At 34.0% G+C, this 20478-nt stretch overlaps 1 protein-coding gene and 1 pseudogene across 1 annotated transcript; one reads left to right on the top strand and one right to left on the bottom strand.

Annotated features, from left to right (window-relative positions):
- Positions 1–2787: 2787 nt before the first annotated feature.
- On the bottom strand, positions 2788–13911 carry LOC114421698 (annotated as a pseudogene).
- A 3205-nt stretch (positions 13912–17116) lies between these two features.
- LOC114421706 (uncharacterized protein At3g61260-like) lies at positions 17117–20104 on the top strand. The gene is made up of 4 exons (XM_028387766.1): positions 17117–18029; positions 18652–18976; positions 19335–19416; positions 19656–20104. The coding sequence occupies exons 1-4, from the start codon at positions 17411–17413 to the stop codon at positions 19863–19865; spliced, it is 1236 nt and encodes a 411-aa protein (XP_028243567.1). The 5' UTR covers positions 17117–17410; the 3' UTR covers positions 19866–20104.
- The last annotated feature ends 374 nt before the right edge of the window (positions 20105–20478 follow it).

The raw sequence follows: 20478 nt of genomic DNA on the forward strand, positions 1-20478 counted from the left end.
GGGGAAATGATTGAAAAAACAACAATAATTAAGCGCTGACAAAGCATAATCAAAGGGAGTCCAACATTCGAAATAATAACAACGAAAAATAGTACTGCTAGCAATGAAAGATCATGACTGAGTGGAGTGTTTTCTGCGTGAGGCGAGTAGCACATAGTCAAAGGGTCATACATAGTAACAAATGAGAAATAGAAGAGACAGAAATGTAACTACAGCACCATAAGGCTCACACTCCAATTTTTAGATAACATGAATGAAAACATTTATAATTTATAATAGTAATAATACTGCTGCAGCAGCACAAATATTTGTCGAAATAGAAAATAATGCAATCAAGCAATGAATGCATCCACCAACGGTCACTGCAGTGCAAATTGGACCTTCTTTGCCTGTACGCACGGTGATTTCTGAACCCGACCGTTGATCACTTGTCTCTTGTCTTTCTCTCTCCCATCATTCATGTGAATTAGAGATATATTCATATTTAATATCGGATTCTTTTCAATTGACCGATCATGTAGGAAATAAAAAGAAAAATCGTCCTCATACCCCTCTCTTTCAATTTATTAAATGAATATATAAAAAACAGTTTATCTTATTATTGTTAAAAAATATATAGAATTATTCTTATTGAGGTGGCCCCATGTCCCTTCGATTCTCATAAATGTGTATGGTCATAGCCCTTCCGTCGTTTTTGTGTCTGAGGCACTTTGAACAAACCCCACAAATGCGATCCCATGTAGGCTCCACGTACCTTCTCATTTAATCCTAGCCATGCTTATGAATACATATTTGAAATTGAAGACTAGAAAGGAAAGGAGTGATGTGATGGAGAGGTGACCGTGGACGGTGGTGGTGGTGAAGTTATCTTGTCTGGCAGAGAGGGTGATGGTAGTGGCCACCACTTCACCCCCTCTCATATTCCTAAGTTTGAACTTTGATCTTTCACTTCGATTTTGTTCATGCAAAGGGAGACAATGTGGAGAATTGAGGGATGGTGACTGTACCTTGTTGACATTAAGGCAACCTTGTCGAATCTTCCAACATTGTCCTTCGCTATATGGTTCGTGTTCTTACCATGCCATGTCTAGTGTGCATTGCATTATTAATTGTAGGACCAGGCTAGGCCCATGCACCAATCGTCCTCCTAGCTCAGAATTTTGCGTTTGGGTCCGTGTTTTGTCAATGTCATCATGCTCTGAGAACACACAAAACCAATCTCAGACCATTAAATCATCAACACATAAATGTTAGTGGCCTTTTCAATTCATTACTTTTTCTGCATTACAATAATTAATATTTCAAAAATATTAATTAATTTTATCATTCTAAAAACGTTGCATAGAAGGCTCCTTACAGCCAATTCCATATGTTATACTTGTTTTATTATTGGGTCATAATACTCCCATAAATAAAATTACTTATACTTATAAAGAATCGTGAGAATATTACAAAGATTATATTGTAGAAAAAATAATAACAAATACAAGAATTTAACTGCACCTCTTGTCTACGTCTACGGAACCGTCTCAAAAATATTTTTTTATCACAAAAATGATTACAAGATTGTAACTCATCCCAAATAGTGTATGATTCTACAAACTGAGTACCTCACTCAATGGTTATAAGAAATGATAATGTTATCACATAAAGATATTTTTCTCTCAACAAAATGATTTTATTTCATAATCTTTCTACATGTGTTTCTTTTTCACTAATTCTCTTCTTTATTTATAGTGAAGATTGTAACCAATTATAATAGATAAGTTCTCTTGGAAGTTGAAACAAAAACAACTTTCAATACATCCATTCAAATAAGTTTTCATCTTGTAAAATACAATCTTTCACTTTACATTTATCTTAGTGATAAAAAATTTAATTCTCACTATACATGCATCTTATCTTTTGGTTTGTAACTCTATACTTAGGTCTACATAGATAATGTTTGATTTCATTTTCCCCCTAGACCATCGTATCTTTACCCCCAAAACAACCCCAAAACAATTGGATTAGTAATTATTTCCTATCTAATTTATATGTACCTATTCATCTTTTGGGGAAATTCAAAACTAATGATAAAAGATTTGGATAATTCGCATAAAGTCTTGAATTCAAAAATAATTGGTCATATGTAAAAAATAATTGTCTTAGGAGAATTGTGAACTAGTAACACATACGAGGATGAGGACAAATGTTTCTAGCTTCAGCGTATCCTATGAATATGATTAGGAAGGCCTAAAGAGTTGAGTACGGATCGCAGGCTCAACACCTGACATACCAAAATTTTGTTTGGTTACAAAGCCAAAAGCATCATGATTCATGGAAAATAATACTCTAGATAAAATAAATACAAAACTTTTGACCATTAATAAAATTCGAGCCCAATAAAAACGTTGTTTGTTCACATTGTGTCCCAAATATGTGAATGTGAATTTGTGAAAGTTGATATAAGGTCTGTCACGGCCTCACGCTGCAGAGACAAAACTTGGACCTTGTTTGCTGAATAATTGCCCTCAACAGTCTCCGAAATATTATAGCCCTACCAGTTGATTCATTCAAATTCTGCAATATAATCCTATTCTGGCACATGAAATATAGTGCATACATGAGACAATGAAATGAAACCATTATACAATGACATTCCTTATCTAATAAAGTATCCTAGAAACAATGACATCTCATTCATGATAAAATGCTAGTGTCTGCCTTTTGTCTGTCAAGTATAGATGTAGGAAATGGGAATCATATACATCGCTTGCTCATGCCAACTCATGATAAAAGAGAGTATTGCCAACAAAATTAGATTGCAACATAAGAGCACCATCCATGCTATACAATCAACTAACCATATAAACATCTGTCATGAATTTGGCTAAGCCTTTCAAAGTAAAAAAGACTCGAATCCAAATCAAGGAAAGCTACAAAGAGAAATCAATTTTCCTTTATTGTATCAGAAGTAAATTTACAATTCCATTCTCTTAATCGCAATCAAAAGTTAGTATAAAATGTTCAGATCCTAAATGATTGACATTGTTGTATTATACCCTGCACTAAAGGGATGGAGATGTTGGCTCTACGGCTCCGATTTTTATGCTGTACAACTTTTCTGTGACTTATAAGACAAATTGTGACTGAACAGAATTGTAATCATACTTTCTGATAAAGTTTTGTTCCTTCCTTTTCAGACTCTCTTGGAGCAGATCTTGTCACCTAAACGCGATATGAAGCCTGCAAATAACTTGGATACTTAGACACCATAAAACTACACCATTTGAAGCAAATTTGCATATTTTCAAGCAAGGACATCAAAGTAGTACACAAAATATTTATATCTTTATATGTTGGATAAAGAGAAGGAAAATGTTACTTAACACACTTTTTTTTATATATATTTGCCTCACAAAATTATTTTAGTTAAAGTATTTAACTACTGAAATTTGTGCACTGGTTAAAAAATTCAATGAAAGGATTACTTTTATTCTAAATAATCGTGAGTGATAAAAGGTGTGTATGAGTAAGACTAATCAAATGATAATGAACCTTGGTTATAGGAAAACAAACAAAATATGGAACTAAAACATTTCTGCACAAACTAAGAATGCTCCAGTAACATTGTTTTTGGCTTTTTGCAGGTACCGACTGATTCTATGATGTATGATATTTTGATTAAAGTATGCTTTGATAGTCACATAAACTGACTCCAACGGACTCAGATTAATATATAAACTTAAGATCAAAAAAGAAAAATTTATGTTCTGGACCCAGCATATGAATCCAGGGCCAATAGGCCACTTCAGAGTCTCCCTCCAGACTTGTGCATCCAGGCCCCAAAAGTCCAAAACCATGGGCCTGGCCATCTCAGAACCTGACCCAATACAGTCCCCCAGACTGGATAACAATTTATCACACTTCACTTGGGGTGCACCAAAACAAATAATGAGGTGCGTTAAGTAATACCCCCATACTATTTCTAGGTCTTGTAAATTGTGATCCTTGGACCCTTAGTTAGGCATGTCTGAGGGTCCTGCTACATGAATGTGAGTTGCCCATTGTTCAACTCTATATAAGGACAATGACCCTCCAATTACTCGTACTCTTAATAACAAACAGGATCCCAGCAAAGTAGAAATTTTTATTTTTAAATCATCTTGGTAAGTACCCAAGTGTACCTAACGTGTACCAGTACTTAATATGTAGAGGCCTAACCTAAATGTTTCTAGGTTACAAGAATGCTCAATTATTTACATGTTGTGCTGTTTCCAGGACTATTGCACCTGAATTTACCATCATTAACACTGTTTGATTGTGAGGAAAGAAAGGGAGAGAATAAGGCAATCCTAGCAATACCCCAAGGCATACGTAACTTTACATGTCAAGCCACCTAAGGCATATACTAGCTATAGCCCAACTTGCCCAAGTCACACGTAGTCTTACTTGAGTCATATTCAAGCCACGCACAAATTTTTTTTTTCCAAATAATCTTGGTAAGTAACCAGGTGTACCTAACCTGTTCCAACTCGATTTGTAGAGGCCTAAGAACGTTCAATTATTTACATGTTATGCTGTTTCCAGGACTACTGCACCTGAATGAACCATGATTAAGCTTTCGCTAAGTATAAAATTTCATTGTATTTAGTGCAGTCAAAGGTTTGGTTACTTTTTTCTCTTATAAGCAGGCACCTATTATAATTTATAAGCTTTAGAAGAATCAAATGTACAATATGTATATATTGAAAGTATTTTTCCTATAGGGATAGTCTATTACCTTATCAGAACCAAACTCAATCACATCAGATGGACGGACGCGAGCAGGATAATTTGGAGGTACCTTGTACCGCCTTCCTTCATTGCTGAAAATATGATGAGAGAGAAATTAAATATACATTTTCAAGAATTTAAACTTAGAATAAAATATTAGCCTGACATTTCTTTTACTTACTCTGTGATCCAGGTGCCATGTTGACTCCGCAAATCAGTCAAGAAGAACGCACCATCCTTATAGTTAATTCTTGCATGTATTTGAGAAACCTTTAAAAAACTTTTTTGCATGATGTTGAAGCCCATTTATCTGTCAAACCATGTTTAATTCAACTCATGATAAATTGCGTTACCTGGGGTAAAGGTATTATAATTGAACTGCCTGGATGATCTTTTTGCTGCATGTCACAATAACGTGTCAAAGCATGGGTTGAGAGCGAAAGAAAAAGGATAACACACTAAATTAGTTCCTACTATTATGAGCACTGGTTAATTTAATCTCTGAAATTACAAACATGTTTTTTTACTCCCCTAAAATTAACAAACATTAATCATTATTCCTTATGACCATCTTTGTAATGCTGGGAACCAAAATGACCGTCATGTAGTAATTTCGGGCACTAAAATGACAATTTTGTAATTTCAATTTATGTATTATTCAAAAGGAAAAAAAGATTTTGTGATAATTGAGAATGAACACAGTGAACAATAACTGCTGAGCAAGAAGAACTTTGTTGTCTTTTAAAGACACATCCAAAATCTGACAGGTGCTTAAGATTCTCATTAAATTGAATATAAAAATAAATTCAAAATGATGTCTCAACACTTTCTCTTTAAGTTAAAATTCATTTCATAGAATAAACCGTCAATTTAATTCTTCAATGCCACATGTGTGGCCACATGAGTACTTCAAAAATTTTAGTCAACATATTAGTTCTTCGAAGATTTAAAGCATCGTCATATTAGTTTCTAAAAGATTTATTTTGTGGCAAAATTAATCCCTCAATGATCTAAAATACAGGACTAAAGTGGTTGGGGGGGGGGGGGGGGGGGAGCCGAGACTAATGTGATGAAAAATTAAATAATTCATAGACTAATTTGATGACAAAAAAATTTTAAGGACTAAGGGGTTGCAAAAAAGAATATTTGAAAGACGAAGTTGGTGACCGAAGTTTTTGAAGAACTTAAGAGGTGACACATATAACTTTTGAGGATTTACTGTGTTGCATAATAGATACAATATCAGAATGTGATTATGTAACTACATTGTAAGTAGGAGCAACTGAAGGCGTACCCGATCGTGCAGGGTTTAATCTCATCTTGACTTAGACATATAGGTTTCGTAGTACCTGCTTCATCTCCACATGGTAATAAAATCCACCTATATATCAGAGAAGGAAGGACACAACAGTTATGTGATATATGGATACGGAATGCAATATCCTAAGGATGATATTCGTTCATATTGGGCCATAGACATACTCCCCATTAATGGCACGCTCAAGTGCATTGTTGGCTTCAAACCATCTGTGTAACTGGCCGTTTGCCTTCATAAAAAATCAAGCCCAATATCTAGATCAAAAGAAAATCTAACAGACACGACCAATAAAAGATGCTTCTTAGTAACAAAGTACAAAAGTAACTGCATTTTGAGCAACATACTTTGTCTGAGAGCCTACAACATACTGGTCTGCCTTCAAGTTTGGAGCTGCAAAGTAGCACCAATTTTCATGTAAATGATGGAAGTAAAATTGCACAGATTTCTAACATGCATCCTAAATGAGAAGTGGAGTAAGAATGCCTCCAAAAATATACCAACTTCAGTAATTCATAATGAAGGTTATAAAACAAAAGAAATGTGGGTTTTCATCATTTACCCATTGCCACGTGTGATACCCTCTATCCTCATAAATATAGATAAATAAATAATAAATAAATAAAATCATACAAAATTTATTTGAAAGTTTTTAAACACATAATGATAAAAGGAAAGAAAATCATGCAAAAATTATTTTTAATTTTTTTAAAATACATTTAATTTAAATCAATTCGAAAGAGTAAAAGGTTCACATTCACTTAGTGAAATCATAATAGAAATTGTTTAAATAAAAGATAAAGTTATCCTAGGTCAAAACAAGACCGTCTATTCTAAATAAATATATAAAGAAAAACTAAAACAGAAAACATAATACAATTGTATCATTCACAGAATTATAACATACGAAATAAAATTTTATGCCCTAATGTCACACTTATCAGAGTATATCCCTATCACAGACTAAATATCTATATCTCCAGCATAGAACTCATCATATACTGGCTGAAACAAAATGACAATCAGCCCAAACACAAACCGGGAGTGAGTTATCACATTTCTAAATAAAATACAGATAAATAAAAACATAATTAAAAATACATTATACAACTATTTATAACATAACTCAACTTATTTCAATTCACGTTATTTCAACACTTTATCATTTAAATTTCATATTTCAATCACCTATCACATTATTCATGAATCACCCACTCAATCAAGGCATAACAACACTCGCTGATTTCATAATAAATAATTCACATGCGTTGTACAACAATTATACTAAGACTTAAGCCTATATGCAATGTGATACCATATCAGTGAAAAATCACGCTAGGGCGCTTATGAGTACATAACAATTGTTTTGCGAGAATGCTCCAATCACATGAGACCAACATAGGCTTAAAGAAGCACTCAAACCAAGTATCTTTATTCCCCAAGGCCTTTACTCCGAAGAATCCGTTTGGACCTCACCTTCTTGATTCAAGTCCAACCCCTAAAATATTTTTTTTTGCACGCAGACACTGTTCATGAATTATACAATATTCATAACCTCATACTTATATTTCAAACATATTTAACACTACATTTTAACCTTTCAGGATCCTAACTAGGAATCCCCACACTTTTCCTATAATACTGTGCATAAAAAATATTTTCTCTAGGTAAACATTGATCGGGTTACTATATAACTCATAACTTACAAGACAAGTAATATCACTACAAATATTAATCATACACTCATTCACAATCATATCTCATGTTTACAATTTAACATTTCACAATTTAACTAATTATAAAATATACTTAACAATTAGATAAAAATATATAATAATAATAACATAGCACCTCTAACTTAAAGACTTAAAAACAAATATATATATATATATATATATATATATAATTAATAATAACAATAATCATAAATGTATCATTAAATAAATATTTATCTAATCTCCAAGCATAAGTAATTCATCCCTTACCTTGATGTAATTGCTCAAGCGTTCTTCATTAACAATTGTGATAGCGTTTCTCTAGAATTCCTTCTCCAATTGTTCTGTTAGAATTTTTGTGCGTAAGAAGAAGAAAAAGGAGCAGAATATTTTTGTAAAAGCTACTTTGCGTTAAAAGTTAGTTTATATAATGGAAAATTTATGAACTAATTAATTTTATTTATTTATTTAAAATAGAAAATCCAAAAGACACGGCTGTTACACCACCTAATATCCAGTTCAACATCAAAGGTATCATCTTGTCAGTAAAAAACCTTCCTCCAACTCTTCCAGGATGCGGTATCCAAAACTTGGTCAAAAACTGCAAATGAAAGCAACCATGAATTTGTGGGCAATGTCACCTTCACTATATTCTTCAGTATCTCATTTTTAAAACTGAAGTCCCTACTTCTAATGGCCCAAGACCAACACCAAGATATGCCTTGTAGGTGGAAGCCATCATAGCAGCCATTCTAGCCATTCCATGAACAATGGCAACTCTTAATCTTCTTTCTCTCTCATAGCTTAAAGCAACAATGGAAAGGGAGCAAGATACAGGTAATATGAGTCAGCGAAAAAGATTCAAGATACAGGTAATATGAGTCAGCAAAAAAGATTTATAATCAAATCACTCAATTTGCTAATGATGTAAAATTTACTACTGGACTATTGGCTGAGATATGCAAGCATCTCTCTGTTCATATCAAGTCCACAACTTCATTAATTTTTATATTATTTGATATGAACATTTCTTAGTTCTTTGCCTCCCTCTCATGAGTTCCAAAATTCTGGTATTTGTTATAAAGTAGGTAGCTTTAGATTTGAATTTTAGCATTCATTAGCATGTTTGAGAGGTGAATGGTTGGTACCTCTTTAAGGAAGAATCAATGTCAATTGGAGAACCTGATTTGATACTTCGTTGCCATGCATTGTCCAACTCCAATGCAAGTTGATAACTGTCCTGTAATGATAAAAGTAGTTAGAAAGGCTCTTCACCACATCATTTGAGTGTTCCATAGATATTTTGACTTTGTTGATGTCCATTGCATCCATAAGTAAGGAATATTTTAATTTTATGCATATTTTTTGGGTTAGTTCTGCATATGTCTGTCATTGGTAAAAAAAAAAAAGAAATTGTTTAAACAATTATAAAGAAAAAGAAAAAGTCTAAGTCCAGAAAACTTGGACAACTTTATTAGGTCTGAATATGAATGAAACTGCTGAAGTTAACTAAAGAATAAAAATAAATTCATAATTTCATATTTCACTGAGAGGGGAAGAATAGACAGGAAAAAAATGACGAAAAGAAATATATATATATACACACCTCATGAAGTTGTTAGGGTAAGTTGTCAAGCATTTATTAAATGCTAATTTTACAAAAAATATTTAAGAATATATCAATTGTACCTCAATAGCCATGCATCCTCATTGGCCCATATTTGGCTGCATGGCATGGATAGAATCACCAAGCAAGGTGACACGGCCCTTTCCCCATGTAAATGTTGGCGTCCTGTCATATATGTCTCGTCGAAGAATTGCCTCTTCTTCTGTGGCATGTATCAAATCAATTACGTTATCACACCAACCCTCGAATATCTTAAGAAATCTTTCCTTTTTCCCTGCCATGTAGAAAGAATTCAAGAGTTAGATATGATAACTTATAATTTTTCATAGGCAATCATGAAAAATAAAGATATATTTCTTCTTTCTTTCTTTGCACAGTCATCAAATTACTATATTTCCAGTGCCACAATTACTATATTCAACCAAAGTTGGACCATCAACTTGTATCAGTACTTTTATTAGTTCAATTACCGGTGTGCAGTCCCAAGAACTTACAAGAAAGTTAGGAATAATTGATATTCATTTACCAACTTGAGGATGAGGGTGGAAAATAGGATAGAATCTCCCTGGATATTCGAAATATATTTGTAGTTATTAGGATAGTTTTTTCTTTCCAACTTCCCTATTTCCTTTAATATGTTTTGTTGTTGTATTTACTTTAATAAGTCTAGCCTATAAAAATTGACCGGTGCTTGTATTGTAAACACACAATAATATTCAGTTCTCCTTTTTTAATCTCTTTTCTTTTCAAGTCAAACTCTACTAGCGTGTGTTTGTATCTCAGTTCAGTCTATCTATAATATAATCATAAGTGGAACTGGTTAAATAAATAGTAAGACGCCCAAAACTTTATGATTTTCAATAAATTTTAGCCAATAAAGAGTGTGTTTAAAAGAATATGTCAGAGAGAACATGTTGTTAGCATTTCTCATTCAAATAGTATGCCTTGTTTATAAGAGGAGCGCCAAGAAAATTTAACATCAGCAGAGGCTGTGCTCTGACAGATCAAATTTTAAACACAATAAGATCACCAACCATTGGGGATATCAGCACCACCAGCAGGTTCTTGGTGAAATCCATACCATTGCATCTTTCCAGCACCAACATCCGAAGATACAAAGTATTGTTTATGTCCTAAGAATACTTGGTACCTTCCAGCTGGAAAATTCAAGCTTCTCAACATGATAAAGGTAAATAGTTAATAAACTAATAGTAACAAAAAAAGGTCAGTCAATATGGATAAATAGCCATACAAGACATGAATCATGGCCAACTTACCCAACTGATTCAATGTCAGCAGGCACAAAATCTGCAATACCAGTATAACAAGTATAGCCAGAGTAAGTAGCTTCTGTTTGGCCAAATAACTTTTTCCTCACCTATCCATAAAATGATACCGTTTAAGATCATGTTAACAAACAGTACCTATGACCATAAAGACTCTCAATAAACAGAATGACATAAAGGGTTCAGCACTTGAAGAACAAAGCTGAAAAACAAATTCACATCATCACATGCACACACACACACATCAAACATAATATGACCAACTTTTTCTAGGATACTTCTACCATAAGGAGCTTTATAAATTCAACTGATGCACACTATTAAGTAAACATTCATTTCTTCAAGGAAAGATAATTTGCTAAAAAAAAGCTTGGAATCCAAGAGAATTTAATAAGACCTTGGACCATATCCCATCTGCTCCAACCAAGAGATCTCCATCGTATTTCTGAACATTCTCCAGCTCCACTGTTACCTGCAATTGTGAAATGCAGGATGACACAATTGATAAATCAAACAATGTTTAATCGCATTAGTCTGCCATGCATGTTCTTGAAGAAAGAAAGAAAACCTTCAAAAAACACCTATGATAGCAATATGAAGAGAATCTTCAACTTAAAAGCTTTCTTTAATTAATTACCTTGCCCCCATGGTCAACAAAATCAACAACATTACTGTCATTCATTATGACATCTTCCCCAACTGCACGAGCAAGGATTTCTTGTAAAGTCATTCGACTAATAACTCTAGTGACTGGAAGCCCACGTTCAGCTGCAGGAGTGAACGTATCAAACTTGATGTACCTAATACCAAACTATGTATCAATTCATGGGTCGATTTTGACTAAATTCAAGCCCCAACTCAATCAAATTTGATCGGGTTGGTTCAGTTCAGTTTTCACAATTTCTTTTAAAATTCAACACAACTCAACTCATTCATTAATAGTTTGGTTCACTTCGGATTAATGAGTTACCCATTTAAATTTGATATTTTTTTTAAACTACTATTTTTATGTTATGATTCATCCAAATATCCAATATAATTAACACAATATTATTAAATATTTGAAAGTAGTAAAATAAATTCATTTAATATCATTAACATAATATTGTAGAACAGACAAGTACAAATTAAAACAAAATATTCTTCTTCAACTACATTTACTATAATAGTTTGAATCACAACTATTTTTTACAAATTAATTTTTTGCAATAAGGTTTGCTGCAACCAGATTTGCTGAGAGAAAATATAATCCATTAATATCATGAACATGATTGAAAAAATAAAAATTAAAAAAAAAAAGAGAAACAAATAATAATGTACCTGAGAGTAATACCTTAGTAAGTTTCAATATTAGCCGTTTCAACACTTGGAGTTCCAATGTTAACAATATTTAGAGTCAACCCAAACAATTTTAAAAATTTTGATCGATTCGATTCAATTTTGATCGGATCTATAAATCTAAACCCGTAATCCAACCCGTACATAAACGATTTTGATCGGTTCAGTTTAGTTTTAACCCAAGTACATAAATAACCTAAACCAACTGTTTGGATTAGTTTTAATCAATTCGGATTCGTGGATGACCCGTACCCGTGAGCACCCGTATAAACCTTAAAAAAATATTTTCAATTATATAAAATATTTAGGGAGAAGATTCCTATTTTTGAAAGAAATAGTACTGCTTTATACTAAAAGAACAAGCCTGTGCATATATATTGTGGAACCTGCTTTATCCTATATGTTACACGCTAAATGAATATTACAATTTTAGAAATATGAAATATACTATCAGGTGAGGTTTCTTTATCATTTACAAATTCTGCCAGCAATTACTTCAGTTCTTGCATGGAACTTACAAACTGTCCAGCACTTCTCATAGGTTGTCACAACTACACCAAACCCCTGAATTATCTCAAACAGTATTGAACAAATTTTTCAAGTGTAGTTTGTGGCAAATGAAACAAAAAATAAATGTTAACCAGACTCATTCAATGTATAAAGACTAAATATTTTAATCAATCCCACTGGAAACCATTTTGTTAGTAGAAGTTTTTTGCTAGAAACACTGTTATAATTATCACAATTTGTGTTGCAGTGGCACCTCTGAATAAGTCAACCATTCATTTGATGCAGCTAAATTTCAAAGTTTCTGTTGTACCACAACTTTCTGACCAAACAAGAGGCCATTATCACGCTTGGATGAACACACAGCACAGTAGTAAGTTGAAACTAAATTAGTTTTTTTATGGTCTACTCTAGCAGTACCCAATTCCATGAATCATAAACTAAAACCAGTCAGGTATCCCATGCCAAAACATTAACAATTAGAAGAGAAGAAAAATACTCAAATCACTGATATGACATGGTATAAGTTTCAAATTCAAACTTACCAAGAGCCAGAAATCCCATCCACGAGGCCATTGATCCTATCATCCGTGATACAACCAGCTCTCATAACTTCTTCAGCAACCTCCAAATCTATAGCTTCCAAATCAGCCGAAGCATTGCTTTGTATCTGAATTGGACCCCTATACTGCCCCTCCCCTCTTATAGCACTCATATCCTTCTCAAAACTACCACCTCAAACCCTTTCCTCTTTGCAGCCAAAGCAAACACCAACCCACCAATGCCTCCACCAGCCACAAGTACCTTAAGCTTCTTCTTCTTCTGAGGGGCACCATCCCCTCCTCCTCCATTTTCAGACACAACCACAGTTTTCCAAACACCAGGAGGTTCCTCTGCCACTGTTGCTTTGATCTGCATCAGTGTCTTCCTTTGCTTTGTTGTTCTGCTTCCATAACTCACACAAGGTGAAATATCCAGTGAAAGCTCTTTGTACATAAGAATTGAGAAATGAGATTTTGAGAAAACTGCCATTGAGTGATTGAAAGAGTTGCATGACAAGGTAGAAGCCATTGTGAAAGCCGGTTGGTGTGGATGAAAAGCAACAGAAAGTCAAAAAGCTTAGAAGGGAATGAATGCAATAAGTGAAAGATTAGATCATGGATTGAAGTTGAGGAAGTGAAGGCATATGATATGCATGAATATAAAAAGAAGAGAAGCAGGCACTAACAAGGGAAAAAAAAAACAAAGGAAGGGAAAAGTGGTGATGTGTTGCATCGTTTTTTTCTGTTAGAGACAAAGAACAGAAAATGTTTGGCATGTAGATGACCATTGGTGAATCATGGAAAACGCAAAGCCATGTGGCACTTTGTGGGAGAACTCAATGGCAATATGCTATTGGCTAGGTTCAAATGACTTGTAGAGATTTTAGATTTTGGAACCAGAATTGTGGTACAGGTGGCTCTATCCTATAAGCTCACCCACATAACAATGAACTCATAGATCGATACCCACCGCCGGATTAAAATAATTCAAGTTATTTGTTAATTCTGCAGTGACATTACGACTGCACAATCCTTACTTTTCATTAAATTTTATTTTTAAATATATTTTGAGTTCACGTAACTTGGTGATTTTTTTTCCAATATAAATTCATTTTTTTTATTTTAGCCTCCCTAAATTTGAATTTTTTAATTTTGATTCCTGTAAAAACGAACTTACCAGAATTATAAATAAAAATTAAAATATTTTAAAAAATATAAATTTATAATGACTAAAATTAGACAAAAAAACGTAGAACAAAAATTAGAAAAATGTCAACTTATAAGAATTAAAATTAAAAAAATAAATTTAAAAAGATTAAAAATGAAAAAGTACTATAGGGAAAAACATATTTAAAACTAAATTTTAAATAGAAATAAAAAAATTTTAAAATTCCACAGTGAGATTGTAAAACTTTACCATCTCATTGTTTTTCCTACCGCAGAGGATCCACTCCCATGTATAACCAATTGATGTTTTGAATTAAAAAAAAGACAATAAACATCGTGGAAAGGAAATCTAATGAGTAACCAAAATTTCAAGCAATTTTCATTATATTTGACCCCCTTTTTTATTTTTACTTTCATTAGATTTCATAATTTTCATGGTGAATATATAATAAAATAATTTTCACGTTTTAAATTAGGCAAAAAAATGATTCAAAATCACATTTCAAAATTGAAAAGGATCATTATTTTATATAACCATTTTGACTTGATTTATAAACACAAAAAGCTAAATTAAAACTTTTTAAACATAAAGAATTAAACTGAACAAAAACTAAAATATAAGAGATCAAACACGTAATTTGGCTCATTTTTTTAAAGCAGGGTGTCAACAGCTATAAGGGGGTTCCAAATAACACTTGCCTCTTCATTATGGAAATACGTCCCGTGAAGCATGAAGTTCTTAAAAATGTGGGCCTGGGTTCCTTGACTCCTCGCATATTAACAAAGAGAAGGTGGGTCTGAAGTGCTTGGAGGCACACATCATGGAATTGTTTTTTTTTTTTTCGATAACACATTATGGAATTGTTAATACACTTCCCAAGTGATGCAATTAATAAACAACAATAACAACCTGAGTTAACAAGACTAGTACTATTTTTTTTTATTGGGTTCAACTTTCATTACGGAAATTTAACTATTGAGTGATTTGAGTCAGTCGTGTGAGTTTACAATAAAATTATTGTAGGATGAAGCCTCAAGAGCTTGTAAAAGAATACCTAGATTGAGTAGATCTACAATCTCTACCTACCTTATGTAGACCATGCAATCATGTTTGCCAAGGTTACCCAAGAAGAGCTGCACAACCATGTCAAAAGTACTATATGTTGTTTCACTTATTTCACTTCTGAGGAGTGCAATTGCATTATTTCCCCTCTTATACAGGACAGATAATGTTTGACTTTGTGAGCAGGTCTGGTGATATTTTCGTTCACTGGATCCGGCACAGAAGGTTAACCTTCTGTAGCAATAGGGTCAATTGCACAGTGGGAACCAACTCCAAGACAGGTTTCATTCATGACCTGCCACAACAGCACAAACTGTAACACTGATTGAACTGTTGGTGTTGGTGTTGGTGTTGGTGTTGATGTTTCTTATAGCCAGAATTAGTAATTACTACTATCCTATTCCTTACAAAGCGCAATCAAGGAGTGAAGGGGTTGCCAGCAGCCCCAAAATTCGTGATTTGCATAGTTACATGCTCTATTTGAAGTGTTTGCGGATCACTGTCTTTGCTCTGGATAACAAGTTAACAACCAAAGGCTATAATCTCGCACAATCTAGGAATGGTTCTCTTCATATTAATTTTTGCACGTGGTGTTATGCTACCTTACTCCTCACCATAATTTATAAGGCTTTTAATTTGCAATGACAAAGTCAAAAAGAAAAACCAATTATACTGCTTTGGATTTATAATATCTATAGAAAGGAAGATATTTCTAATAACTATAATATATAACACTGTACAAATGGCTTTGATGACTGAACAACGTCATCAGTGATATACATGGTAGTTATTTTGGCTTCTTTTCTGTTTCAACTTGAATAGTGTCATGTGTTTTTCCTGTAATAATACACTTAGCATATACAGCTGGCAGGTGCTATGGTGTTGTTGAAAAGTATGTATATCAATTATCATGTACTAGAAATATTTTTATCATGTTGACAGTTAAGTAACTAATAAATAATTCTCTTTATTGAAAATCATACTGAAAATGTATTAAAAATCATGAGAACACATTAATAATAGCTTTTAGTACCTTTAATGAAAAAATCATTTCTTATTCTTTAATAAGTGTTCTTAAGACACTATTTGGCATTTGTAATTACCATTTTATACTGTCTTAGCTTCCACGGCCCACTGCACATGTCTTAACTGTTGATTGTTAAACAATTAAGTAATGATACTCTTACACTATATTTTTAGGGTGTATGAATGGAAGAGAGAGAGAAATAAAGATATAAAAAAAAATTGATAGATGCAATGTAACAATTGATGTAACAAGAAATAAAGAGATATAAATAGAAAACAAAAATAGAATAGAAGTGAAATGAAATACAAAGTGAGTGTATGATTAGTTTTTCTTTTTTTTCTGAACAAGTTTACGGAAACCACATGACAAATGCAAGGAAGTGTTTTATGCAACACTGCACAATGTCTCACAGCTCATGTCCTCGTCCTATCCTCCTTCGCAAGGCCACACCCATCTCACTCACTATTCCACCGCAATTCACACCGCTTCTTATCTCAAGTGAATGAATGGCTTTATTCATTGGTATTGGACTTACTCGTTAAGTCTCAATCTATAATTGTCCACACATATGTGTTGTACATATCCTTCCAATATCGATAGAAGCAGAAAATGTTACTCAAACCAGTCCATCATTGCCACTCGACAAATATTGATGACAGCATGTCACGCTTAACTAATAAGTCAGTAATAATAGCCTAACAATATTCAAGTGTCTAATTTCAATATTTCCTGTCATAGTTTAACACAACACCACAACTCGTCCCATTCAAGCCCTTCTTGTTGCTTTGGTGTGACACGGATTTAACCATACCAAGTGATTGAGTAATGAGTGGTCAAAATCTACTTCATATTCTTTTTTGGATACTATACCAACCTAAAGCACAGTTGCCCTTTTGGAGACTTGCGCTTTTTCTTTGTTATTTCTTCTTTGTTCCAGAATCATCATCACCAATATTTTCCAGCAACACATTTACCAAGCTACATAAGTAGAAACAGGATTTTCCATATTTGAAGTGCCACGGTGCTTCCCCGAGAGGCTTGACAACTTAAAGTAGATCAAAAGTGATGAAGAAGAGTTCTGGTTCCTCCCAGAAACTTGGTTCATTTCTAAGTCCAGGGGCACCAAACTACAGTGAGAAAAGCATTGGGAGCCAAAAGGGGTGGAGCTCAGAGAGGGTGTTGTTGCAGCCTTCAAGCAGCAACATAAGGAATGCTTGTGTGGCTAACTTGACACCCTTTAACAGTGGAAGAACAATACCTTCAAAATGGGATGATGCTGAGAGATGGATTTGTAGCCCCGTTTCAGGCTATTCTAACAACAAAACCAATTCCTATGCACAACTTCAGCAGCGGCGACCGAAATCAAAAAGTGGTCCAATTATGCCTCCAGGAACAGGCTACTACTCCAATTACTCACCCACAATTCCACTGCGCCAAGGTTTGGTAGTGAAGAACTTCATGATGGGTGGTTCTCCTTTTTCAACGGGAGTGTTGGCACCGGATGCTATTTCTCTTCACCATTATTATTCACATGAGGCTGTTTTCGGTCACCGTTATGACTTTGACAATAGTATGCAATGCTCTAGTCCACTGCTCAATGAAAATAGTGTAGCCCTCCCATCAGTGTCTAGTGCACCCATGTGGTCAGAACTGCTATGCGACCCTTCTTCGCCTAATTCTCAAGGTATGGATAATGATGTTCTTCTTCGGATGCAAACTTTCTAAATTTACTTTTCATATTCCATTTAAGATGATCTTATGTGTATCAAAGGGATGGGCAAAACTTATAGTACCGTAGGTATTATTATCTGATCAGAATTGGAGTTTTACTTCGATAATTTGTGGAATCCTTTAATGATACGAATTAGCAAAGTAAAATTTCAATTCTAATTGAAGAACAGCACCAACAGAAGCTAAAAAACTTATCTAAGTTTTGTTAAGGCTAGTTTATAGCCCAATGTATGTGACAAGTTTCAGGGAATATTAAAGTGTATCTAAGTGTACTGTATTCAGAACACCAATATTCAAAACCCAACAAGATAAGAAGTCATTCATAAATGAAAGATGCGAGTCAAGGGCATAGATTAGTTGATCATACATTGCTCGGTTCAATTTGGCAGTATGATCAATGTCTTGGGCTATTTGTGGGAGACAGCTCGATCAAAGCGAGGATGAGATTTTCTGTTTTTTGTACTGTCGCCTCGATGAGTACTGGGCTTGATATGCTTGTTGAATATTATCAATAATCATACAACTAAGGATTGACCATTTACACATTTAAATGTTTCAGTTATTTTGCTTCGCAGATGAGAAACGAAAAGAAACTAAGAATGCGGACGACGTGACATCTCTCTCAAAATGTGACAAAGGCACTCAAATGAGCCCTCCTGAGACTGAGAATGATGCACCAAAATCTTCACCCAATTCGACCATGGATCAACAAAATTACCTTTCTGCAAAGTTAGAGGTCAGAGATGTAGAGATAGACCGTGAGGCTACTACTGTTAGGTGGTCTAAGAGCCATGTACCCAAGCTGAGCTTGATACCTGGTATACACTCAAGGAAAAGTAGTAGAACGGAAGCCAAAGCTTCAGGTTTGGATATTGCAGACTCAACGTTGGACTCTTCCAAGTATGTTCTTTAGATACTCAAAGCTGATTTTAGTTAGTACTCTATTATTTGAGTTCTTGGGTTAGGGGTTGCCCCAGATATAAATTGAATTTGGAAGATGCAACTAAGCTAATGCATCCTAAATTCTACTGCCATGCATGCCTTTTTTTTTTTTTTTTATCAGCAAATGTTAGTTTGTTAATTTTATTAGAAATGTCAATGAAAGAGATTCGAACTTGTAACCTCTCACTCCCCCCTTTCGTTTTTCACCCTTAAGTCCCCCTTCCCAAGTATTAGGTCAACCTTATATTTTCCTTGTCATGCAACATTCATTCCGTGAGCAAAAGAGATATAATGTCATTGTTTTATTTTGGTGCAGGATTCAGAGGGAGGAAGCCAAAATCGTTGCATGGGAGAGTTTGCAGAAAGCCAAGGCTGAAGCTGAAATACGAAAACTAGAGGTTTTTTACTCATCATAACTTGTATATTGAACTTTCTCATATGATGTGTGTCCCAATTCCTACTTAAATTCGTAGGCAAGATATTACATTAACCAAGGGAGGCTCCATCCCTTATCAGTAAAATTGGTGGCATGTCATGCTGCATAATGAAACTCATTATATACATAGTGTATACAATGACTATAGCATTAGCAGGAGCATTTCTACTTATTTCCTGATCATTTTAGTGTTTGACACAGATGAAATTGGAAAAGAAAAAATCGTCATCAATGGATAAGATTCTAAACAAGCTGAGAAGGGCGCAGATGAAGGCTGAAAAGATGAGAAACCAAATAACTGTACAAGAGGGTCAGCAGGTTTCCAATACTCGCAAAGTATTTTCATTCCACAAATATGCCCAGATATGGTCTCCAAGGAGCTGCTTCGGCACTCATGCTCTCCATGATTAATTAATAATTTAATATTTAATCCCATACCCACGCCCTGAAATCACTAAGGTTTAGTCCCGAAAAATGCAGGAATAATCATATTTCAAGTCATAGGCCATTTTTGTTTGCCTTTTGTACTTCCCAACAATGTTAATAGTGAATTACTAATACATTGTCTTACAGCCATTTGATATGTTTGGCATTGTGTACGAGACCTAATCGGGATGATTTTCTGGATGAGTGCCTTTCTTTTTATCTTCTAATTTCTTTTCCGCTCTTTGTTCGGCTAAGAGCATCGTTGGAGGAGCACAAGTAGTCGCTACTAATCCATGATGCTAGTGATTCAGACAATCAGTATTACACAGGTCTAAAATGCGAGTGGTTAAAGAATTGGAGCGTTTCCCGTGACCACCACTAACAGCAAATTTGCATTGTAAATAATATTCAAAATATTTCACACGTTTCAGAAAGAAACGTATGTCTCTTTAATTTTAAAATTTATATCACATGGGCAAACTAGACAACGAGTATTCATCTCAGTGGGCAAGATCATTTAAAATTGGTGCCAACACATCAGTTAGAAACATCCTTATATATTTGGAAACATCTTTCCAACGTCCGTTTTTATTATATA

Source organism: Glycine soja, chromosome 1 (genome assembly GCF_004193775.1).
Source record: "Glycine soja cultivar W05 chromosome 1, ASM419377v2, whole genome shotgun sequence".
NCBI lineage: Eukaryota > Viridiplantae > Streptophyta > Magnoliopsida > Fabales > Fabaceae > Glycine > Glycine soja.

Bases quoted from the DNA above. Each gene is read 5' to 3' on its own strand.
- LOC114421706 (XM_028387766.1), top strand. From the start codon at position 17,411: ATGAAGAAGAGTTCTGGTTCCTCCCAGAAACTTGGTTCATTTCTAAGT. The intron at 18,977-19,334 runs GTATGTTCTTTA...ATTTTGGTGCAG, and splicing joins TCAACGTTGGACTCTTCCAA to GATTCAGAGGGAGGAAGCCA. The intron at 19,417-19,655 runs GTTTTTTACTCA...TGTTTGACACAG, and splicing joins CTGAAATACGAAAACTAGAG to ATGAAATTGGAAAAGAAAAA.